This window comes from Nicotiana sylvestris, chromosome 8, assembly GCF_000393655.2.
Source record: "Nicotiana sylvestris chromosome 8, ASM39365v2, whole genome shotgun sequence".
Taxonomy (NCBI): Eukaryota; Viridiplantae; Streptophyta; class Magnoliopsida; order Solanales; family Solanaceae; genus Nicotiana; species Nicotiana sylvestris.
In genome coordinates this window covers 12,558,124-12,568,509 of record NC_091064.1, presented here as the reverse complement: position 1 = coordinate 12,568,509, position 10,386 = coordinate 12,558,124, and the positions used below count along the sequence as shown (strand labels likewise).

The following is a 10,386-nucleotide window of genomic DNA, read 5'->3' as shown; positions in this document are numbered from 1 at the left end:
CTGAACGAGGTCAGATTCCATCAACTCGATACCCAGAAACCGAGTATATTCTAGATGGAGAACCAGAGAGTTTCCATGAAGCTATATCTCATAAGGATAAAGAAAAATGGCTGCAAGCAATGACCGAAGAGATAAACTCTTTACAGAAAAACAACACTTATGAGATTGTGAAACTTCCACAAGGAAAGAAGGTACTGAAGAGTAAATGGGTATTCAAGCTCAAGAAAGATGGCAGAGGAAAGGTGGTGAAGCACAAAGCCCGATTAGTAGTCAAAGGATTCCTACAGAAAAAGGGAATTGACTTTGATGAAATATTTTCACCAGTTGTAAAATTGACTTCAATACGCATCATCCTTGGATTGGTAGCCAGTTTGAATTTGGAGCTTGAACAAATGGATGTCAAGACAACATTTCTTCATGGTGATCTAAATGAAGAAATCTATATGGAGCAGCCGGAAGGTTTTGAGGTTTCAGGAAAAGAAAACCTCGTCTATAAGCTTACGAAAAGTTTATATGGCCTAAAGCAAGCACCGAGGCAGTGGTACAAAAAGTTTGACTCATTTATGGTAAGTCAAGGATATAAAAGGACTGCTGCAGATCAGTGTGTTTACATTCAGAGATTTTCGGATGGCAATTTTGTTGTACTTCTACTTTATGTAGACGACATGTTGATCGTCGGACAAGATGCAACAAAAATTAGACAGTTGAAGAAAGAACTCTCTAAGTCCTTTGAAATGAAAGACTTAGGTCCAGCTCAACATATTTTGGGATTGCAGATAACTCGAGATAGGAGAAACAAGAAGTTATGGCTATCTCAAGAAAATTACATTGAACGGGTGATCAAACGGTTCAATATGAGTAATGCCAAACCGGTAGGTGTCCCTTTGGCAAATCACTTCAAGTTGAGCAAGAGTTTGTGCCCCTCATCCAAGAAAGAGATTGAGGAGATGTCTACAATTCCATATTCTTCAGCAGTTGGAAGCCTGATGTATGCCATGGTTTGCACGAGGCCAGATATCGCACATGCGGTAGGTGTGGTAAGTCGTTTTCTTTCTAACCCTGGAAAGAAACATTGGGAGGCAGTTAAGTGGATTTTCAGGTATCTTAAAGGTACTTCAAAATCAAGTCTGTGCTTTGGGGGGGCTGATCCAGTCTTGGAAGGCTATACAGATTCAGATATGGCCGGAGATCCTGATGGAAGAAAATCAACCTCAGGATATGTTTATACTTTTGCAGGGGGAGCTGTGTCATGGCAGTCAAGATTGCAAAAGTGTGTTGCATTATCCACAACTGAAGCAGAGTATATTGCTATAGCGGAAGCTGGAAAAGAAATGTTGTGGCTAAAGCGGTTTCTCCAAGAACTAGGGATAAATCAAACATAGTATAAGATACATTGTGATAGTCAAAGTGCAATTGATTTAAGCAAAAACTCAATGTATCATTCTCGGACAAAGCACATCGACATTCGCTATCACTGGATACGCGAGGTGATGAATCAACAACTGTTGAAACTAGTGAAGATCCATACGAAGGAGAATCCAGCAGACATGTTAACAAAGGTGGTCACTCAAGAAAAGTTAGAGCTGTGCAGAGACATAGTTGGAATAACTTTCAAATAGTAGTTGCGTTGGAATGCAGCTGAAGGGGGAGAATTGATAAGTTCAGCTGCTGCCAACTACCAATTCTAGAAGCCCACTATTGTTGAAGCCACCAACCCATTCTAGAAGCCACCATTGTTGAAGCCTCCATTGTTGAATGAAGAATTCAACCACCAACCACCTTCTTTAAGGCTATAAATAGAGCTTTATGTTTTACACAGAAACATCAATCCAGAGAGATTGAAATACAATCCAGGAAGAGATTGTGAGAACAAAAAGAGAGTTTGGTGAGGTTTTTTTGTAGAGAGAAATTCTTGATGTAAATTCTCTGTAATTCTATTCTTGTGAAATAGAGTTGTTTTTCCTCCCAAATAATCTTCATATTGATTCGAGAAACACAACACACACTCCCTCTCACATATTTTGATCATATGTGGTTAGCTTTCAACCGTATGCGGCGAATTTTATTCTACAAGCACCCCATTTCCAGATCCGATTTTGTCCAAACTATTATTCCTAGTCTTAAAGATTCACTCTCCCTCGCTCTCAAACACTATATACCCTTAGCTGGCAACGTTGCTTGTCCACTAAGTTCTAGCGGTTATTCTGAGCTGCGTTATGTAACAGGGGATTCCGTATCTGTTACCTTTTCTGAGACTGATATGGATTTTAATTATCTCATTAGTAACCATCTCCGAAATGCTAAGGCTTTTTATCACTTTGTTCCTCAGTTGGCAGAACCTAAGCATGCATCAGGGGTCCAATTAGCCCCGGTCTTAGCTATTCAAGTGACACTTTTTCCGAATCTTGGCATATCCATTGGTTTCACTAACCATCACGTCGCTGGTGATGGAGCTACTATATTAGGGTTCATAAGGGCATGGGCGTCTCTCAACAAATTCGGTGGAGATGAACAATTCTTAGCTAAAGAGTTAATTCCATTTTATGATAGGTCCGTAATCAAAGACCCTCATGGACAAGGGATGTCTATATGGGATGAAACGAAGAAAAATAAGCTTGAGATGTGTGACATTTGTGACTCCTCCTGATAAGGTTCGAGGTACATTTATTATAACACGGGATGTCATCGGGAAGCTCAAGAATTTAATGTTGTCAAGACGACCAAACCTAACTCATGTAACATCTTTCACAGTAATGTGTGCTTATGTATGGACTTGCTTGATAAAATCAGAGGACTCGATCAGAGAAGAGATAGAAGAAAATGTGACAGAGTTCTTCGGATGTGTAGCAGATTGCAGATCGCGTCTCAATCCACCACTTCCTCAATCTTATTTCGGGAATTGCCTAGTGACGCTCATTGCAAGAGCAAGTCATGTTGAATTAGTAGGAAAAGAAGGCTTTACAATTGGAGAAACCATTCAGAAAAGGATGAAGGATGAAGATTATATCCTTACTGGGGAGTGGTTCAAGGAATTTTGCTCCGAAGACATGAAACGGTCGCTTACTATTGCTGGATCACCAAAGCTTGACTTATATGCTGTTGATTTTGGCTGGGGAAAGCCAGAAAAGTTAGAGTTTGTTTCTATTGACAATGGTGATGGCATATCAATGTCCCTCAGCAAGTCCAAGGACTCTAATGGAGATTTAGAGATTGGTTTGTCTTTGCCCAAAACTCGAATGAATGCTTTTGCTGCTATGTTCACTCACGGGCTTAGCTTTCTATAGGAAGCCTGGTTAACATTATACTTTTACCACAAAACAGCGTTGCCGTTTTAAGTGTTCTATTGGATTTGATTAGAGATGAAACACTTCAAATTGTAGCTACAATAATGGGATACTTGCTAGTATTAGTGAAGATCAGAATCCTTATCTTTATCAAAATAGTGTAGTGTTGTATCTAAATTGATGTTATCCAAATGATAAATTGTTACACATAATCTTGATGCATAATAAGAAATTACTGAATGTTGAATATGTTCTTGTCCTCGTATCTTTTATTAATTGATTCTTTTCATTTGATGCCAAAAGTACGAATTTACCAAGCTTGATTTACCATTTAGTTTATGTGGATTTTGAAACTACCGGCAATACCTAACAGGTATTACCTCCAAAATCCATAACTTTGTCACTAAGATAGTTCATTAAGTCCATTATATCTTTAAATCGTCTCGTTAGAATTTTTGTACTTATTTGTAATTCGATTGGACTTAAATTTGTTGCACTTATGATTATACTCTTATTTTATATTCTAGTATCATGTATGTCTTACTTTTAAAAACAAGCAAATGCAATGGCCAAACATAAATTGGTCTTCTAAATTTATCTTCTTATCTTGGTGTCTGAGCATTTAAACGATCTACCATGGCTTTCCCTCTTCTTCATCTGCTCAAACAATTCCAACTAAATCTACTTTTGGCGTTCCATATCCTCCTCCAACTGTCACAAACATCAAGAGGTTTGTACCTATTGAATTCACTTATCCAACCGAAGGGAAGGCAAAATTGTCTCAGTGTGACCTATAGGTTACAAGTTCGAATCGTGGAATCAGCCTCTGATACACTTAGGGTAGACTGCCTACATCACACCTCTTGGGGTGCGGCCCTTTCCCGGACCCTATGAGAACGTGGGGATATTTTGTGAATGGGGATGCTTCGTGGTGGGTAGTTCGTGGAAGCAAAGTCACTATGCCACTTACAGTATCCCGTTGCGTAATTAAGTTGTTTGCAAAGAATTCTGCCCGGCACTCGATGTAATGAGATGATTTGAATATTTTTTTGTTTGGACGGGTAGTTAAAATAAGCTCAAGCTTTTTAAAAAAAAACCATATCCAACGCAGAGGCGGATTCAGAATTTAAACTTTATGGGTTCAACTTTTCAGAGTTTAACATTGAAGCAATTATATTTTTAAAGTTATGAGTTCGTATCTACTATTTTCATAATTTTAACGAATTTTTATACATAAATACTTACTCCGTCTCGAAACTTATGAGTTAGTCGACATACTACATCCACCCCTGAATTCCAACGGTATATGTATAATCAAAGTTGGGCAGCAAAAGCTACAAAGCAATGAGCACTTATTCTTCAAACTTCCTACGTTTGCTCTCTTACACAAAGCTCTTAACATCCCACGTTAATCAAGCCCGACATGAACAAGCTCTTTCTCTTTTCTACCAAATTCACTCTACACTCTCCCTTTCGCTCGACCCCTTCGTATTTCCTCTTGCTCTTAAGTCATGCGCTGCCCTTAACTTCTCTCAGCTCGGCACCACCATTCACGCTCACACATACAAAGCATCGTTTACCTCCAACCCCTTTGTTGTTTGCGCTTTAGTCGACATGTATGGTAAGTGTGTCTCACTTGTGTCCGCACGCCAACTGTTCGATGAATCTCCTGACAGAAATGTTGTCGTTTGGAACTCGATGATTTCGCTTCACGCACATTCTAATGATGTTGACAGTGCGTTAGAACTGATTCGAGTGATGGACGTGGAGCCTAATTCTTCCACGTTTAACGCGATTATTGCAGCGTTGGCGGAAACAGAGGATGGGTTTTCTAAGGCCATTTTGTGTTATAGAAAAATGGAAAGAATGGGTCTGAGACCGAATTTGATTACGGTTCTTGCATTGTTACGTGCTTGTCTTGGTATATCAGATGTGAATTTAATCAAACAGATTCATGGGTATTCAGTACGGAATGACATTGATCCAGACCCCCAATTGAGGAGCGGATTAATCGAGGCTTATGGGCGTTGTGGATGTCTTGACAAAGCCCATCATGTGTTTGTTAGTATGAGGAACAGGGATGTGGTTGCTTGGAGTAGTTTGATCTCAGCGTACGCGCTTCAGGGGCAAGCAAGAACAGCACTTGAAGTTTTTAAGGAAATGGAAATGGCCAATGTAAGGCCCGATGGGATAACTTTCCTTGGGGTATTGAAAGCTTGTAGTCATGCTGGATTAGCTGATGAAGCACAAATGTACTTTGCTCGTATGAGAGATCGATATGGTGTCGAAGCAAGCAGTGATCACTATGCTTGTTTGGTAGATGTATTGAGTAGGGCGGGAAGATTGCATCAGGCGTATGATGTTATTAGGCGAATGCCAGTGAAGGTGACTGCTAAAGCTTGGGGTGCACTTCTTGCTTCTTGTCGAACTTATGGAGAAGTCGAGCTGGCAGAAATAGCTGGAAGAGCTTTGTTTGAAGTAGAGCCTGAGAATCCTGCTAATTTTGTGATATTGGCAAGAATTTATGCTAGCAATGGGCGATTTGAGGAAGCAGAAGGACTCAGAAGAGAGATGATCAAGAGGGGCATGAAAGCAGCTCCTGGTAGCAGTTGGGTTGTTCATCAAGATTGACTTTTCAGTTGTTTTTTTGGGTGGTGGGGATGAGGGTTTCGGCAGAGGCGGATGCAACGTTTTGGCACCGGGTTCATTTGAACCCAGTACTTTCGACACAGAGCATAAATTTGTGTAAAAATTTATCAAAATTGAAAACAAATAGTAGATATTAACCCATAATTTTAAAAATAAGATGGGTTTAATATTAAGTGACTCCGTATAATTTAAATCCTGAACCTGCCTCTAGTTTTTGGAGGTAGAAGAAAAAGTGAACATTGTAGCCAAGAGCTCTTCCCCAATTAGAAAGGCAACTGGTGAGTGTACTAACAATTTTGATGTAATTTGTACAACAGTTTGAAATATGAATTTGGAAAATTCATCAAAGAAGCTGCTCTTTGTTCTGTGCTTTGCCTTTTGCGGAAAGCTGGTCTAAGTCTGATGACATTCTGCTTGATTTCCAATGCTTAATGTAATTTACAATATCCAAATGAGAGCACCACTGATGATTGCTCCATGTGATATAATATCCAGTCGATTTTGTGTAAATTAAAGCATGTCTTATGTAATGACCGTAAAATTTGTGTGTGACCATCTTGTCTAAAAGTTTAATCTATTAGAGAGAACACACATTTATTTATTAATTTTGTCTTCAACACGTCCCTCACGTGCATGCTTGATTCTTTTTGATGAGCCAAGCACGTGAAAATTATTTTTGATATTGGGTGGCGGTGAGATTTGAACTCAGGACCTCTGTCTGCTCTAATACTATGTTGATGTGTGTGACTATCTCTAAGCTTTCAGATGAAATTGTCACACACTTCAACAATGACATCCTTTTACGAGAAGTAAAAAAGTCCAAATTTAATTCTATTGTGAGGTATAACAAAACATTTTCTTTTTGGAACGGTTCTCAATTCTATTGTGAGGTATAATAAAACACACTTCAACACCGCTTATTGTTACAATAATATATTTATTTATTCACTTCTTCTAATATTAACACTGCGTACAAAAATTATACGCCACTGCATCTTTGGTGCCTTTAACACACTCCATTTTCAAGGATGAATTTTTACACACCAAAACTTAATGTAATCCAAAACGTATCATTTACACACGTATTTGGCGTCTGACTTCCAGCAATTTTATATCATGCACTAATAATGTTGTAACACGTATCATTAACTTAAAAATTAGGTACTTAAAATTATTATACCATAAGTGATAAATTTATATTTTCAGTGATGGCAGCATTTGGTACATCGCTATGTTAAACAATTTTTTTTACAATGAATACTGTGGAATGAAAAATTAAAGAATAAATCAAACATTAAAAGAAAATTTCCGACCTACCGGATTCAAACCAGTGACCTAAGGATTAGCTGTTTGATCAAACTACAGTCCTCCGCTCTACCAACTGAGCTAAGGTCGGATTTACTTACGAAATGTTCCGAAATTTCAGTATTTAAGAAACAAAGACGTGATTCTTGTTCCCAATAATTTATTATACTATACAAGATAAAGAGAACCAAAAGAAATTGATACGCATGTACTACTTTCAATTTTTAAATGTTGCATGAATGGAAACTCAAACTTTTCTAGATTATAGAGTATTTCTCTCCTTACTCTTTCATGTGGAAGATTTATTCTTTTTTAATTTTTTTGCCTCATCATTTCTATTCTATATCATCTGGTTTATTAACGTACAAGGGATATAACCTTTAAAATCCATAAAGAAAGCAATATAATCTTCTAAAAGTTTTCTCGGACAAAGAATAATTCACAGACGATACTGTAAGATTATACGAAAATCAAATTTTGATCTAAAATCAAGTGAATTAATTTTTTTCCGGCAAAAAAGAAAGTTTTACATCCTTGTATTGCTCCCTTGAGCATTAGAAATTCAAAGCTTTAATTATCTGAAATTGGATTTAGGATAAAGTTTATGTAGACGAGAGTATGCGCTCATGTATACATCCGAAAAGGTTTTAGATACAAAATTAATTATATCTTCACTTATATAGCAAGAAATATTCTAAATTGCCAAAGGTGACACGTAGTCTGGTCCTTTGATTACATAATATTTACTCTGATTTTGTTTTTGCATTAGGAGGAAAGAAAAAACAAACAAACAAAAGTGTAAGAATGTTCGAGGGCGCGTTGTTCCTCTAGGCAGGTGTCACACCTCCTTTCTACCACCCGAAGGTAATATAAGGGAGTTTTTCCAATTAAAGTGACATTATTCGAAATGAGATTATTTTATTTATTTTTCATAGTCGCCACTTGAAATAATTTAGAGTGCCCCAAGTCACCGATTTATTTTAAAGTTCCAAATCGAGGAAATTTCGACTTTACTTTATAAGTCTGCGAACTAGAAATTCTAGATAAGGAATTCTGTTAACCCGGGAGAAGGTGTTAGGCATTCCCGGGTTCCGTGGTTCTAGCACGGTCGCTTAACCTATTAATAATTGGCATATTATCTGATTTATTACACGTTTTAAACCCACTGTGCATTTTTAACTTTATAACCGCTTTTAATTAATTTATGGAATTATTCTGGAACAAGTTACGATTGTCATACACTTGTTTGTTTGATACACATTGCGAATCATGTCACAAGAACCGTACCCACAATCTACAACACGTTTAATTTATTAAAGTTATTAGAAGTTTTGATCGGGTCACATAAATGTACCTCCGAATTTGGAAATTAGGTATCACAACTCTATCACGGGAACCGTACCCGTAGCTATAATAATTTTATTGTAACGCACCTAAAGCAAGCTGCAAATGTTTAAAAAGATGTTTTACTATACTAAATTAATACTTAGTGTGATGGCCATAAGTTATGGGTTTTATTGATGGCACTCCTCGATTTATTTTTTAAAAATTTGCACCTAATTAAAGCAAGCTACGGATGTTCATATTTGAAACTAATTTGAAATTAGGTATTATAACTACACCACGGAAACCGTACTCGAAGTTGTGATGATTTATTTAATGACGCCTAAAGCAAGCTACAATATTCATGAATTATTCTTTCTAAGACTACTTTGAGATTATTACGAGGCCATTGGTTATGGAAATTATTATGGAAAAATAAATTAGCTATAGGGAAGTGTTTGATATCTTGGATTAATTTCTATCTAAACCCATATACACTTTAAAAGGGGTCAATTCCTACGAAATCCAAACAGAATCTTCAACATTCCAAAACCAAATAATCGTGAGATGCAACAAAGGTTTAACTGACAATTTTATTAAGTCAAACTAAAACAAAATAATGTGAAGCTCAAAGATACAGAGATAAACTAAAACATCATGAAATTTGCTCCTGTTTTGTGTTTTTTTTAAAAAAAAATAATTATTTCATTGCCTAATAGTTTCCGCTGTATAAAAAAAATGAATCTTTACATTCAACGTATTCTCATTCATTACTAACAAATTAACGTAAATAAGAGTATCAACAATTCACATGGCCAAGCATTAATTTGATTAATTTCAGAAGAGGAATTTCAATTATAAAACCCATAAACACATGTATCCACCCTAATTACATGAATAATTATTTATAGCGGCCGAGAATTTAGACATGAGAAAAATTTCAGCTACACAGCCAAAACAAATTCAGAATAATTCTTTGACTAGGCTTCAAGGCATTCTTAGCAATCACTAATATCCAACTTAAATCTTCAAATTTAAGCACTTAAACCGAACAAATCAGATGGAAAGGAATCTAGTAGCCAACCATAACGAACCCACAAAAATCAAACATAGATTCAGCAAACAGTTCGAGTCTTCATTCATACAATTAAGGAAGGATTACAAAGTGAGCATTCACATACCTAGCGGCAAGTGAAACAAATTCAAAAATCGAATAACAACCAGAATACTCCGACAATGGAGCTCAGCCGCGACAGACTAGAAATCAGCAGTTGAAAGTAGACAGCCTTTCCATAACTCAAGTAGCATGAAATTCGAAATTTAACAGGAATGTCGATTACGAACGGAGACGGCGAACAACCACCGGAGACGCGAACGACATCATAAATCTCGAATCAAACTTGACCTCAATTAAACTCCATCCCTAACATCCAAAAATCTAACGAAAGGAATACCAATTTCATTTTTTGGTTTCTGAAGCTAAAGGAAAAAATCTAGGAGAACTTGACCCCCCCTTTTTTATATATCAAAAACTAAAATCAGAAATTAGAAGGTGACAAATCCAAAAACCAAAACCCAGTTCTCCCTAAAATTTTGTCCTTTAAACCTCTCCCTGTTCGTGTAAACTTCCTTTGGAGAAAAAAAAGTCGCGGCTGATGTTTTTCCATAGTTATCGGCGAAATTTTTTTGTTCTTTTTCGTTGATGCTCTCTTTAGCTCCTTGAGATCCGCCGCCCTTTTGTATTCTCTAAGGAGTGGGTTTTTCTATATTCTGTCTAGGTTTAGAATGTTAGGTCTAGGTCTTTTTTAAAGTGGGAGGGGGGAGG

General features: G+C 37.0%; 1 protein-coding gene and 1 non-coding gene across 2 annotated transcripts; one reads left to right on the top strand and one right to left on the bottom strand.

Moving 5' to 3' along the window:
* The first annotated feature begins 4,567 nt into the window (after positions 1–4,567).
* LOC104229574 (putative pentatricopeptide repeat-containing protein At1g03510) lies at positions 4,568–6,284 on the top strand. Its single transcript, XM_009782229.2, has one exon. It carries the CDS (start codon positions 4,629–4,631, stop codon positions 5,913–5,915), a length of 1,287 nt encoding a protein of 428 aa, XP_009780531.1. The 5' UTR covers positions 4,568–4,628; the 3' UTR covers positions 5,916–6,284.
* A 956-nt stretch (positions 6,285–7,240) lies between these two features.
* Positions 7,241–7,329, bottom strand: TRNAY-GUA (transfer RNA tyrosine (anticodon GUA)). The gene is given in 2 exon segments: positions 7,241–7,276; positions 7,293–7,329. It is a non-coding gene; the product is annotated as a tRNA-Tyr (tRNA).
* Between the last annotated feature and the right edge of the window lie 3,057 nt (positions 7,330–10,386).

Bases quoted from the DNA above. Each gene is read 5' to 3' on its own strand.
- LOC104229574 (XM_009782229.2), top strand. From the start codon at position 4,629: ATGAGCACTTATTCTTCAAACTTCCTACGTTTGCTCTCTTACACAAAG.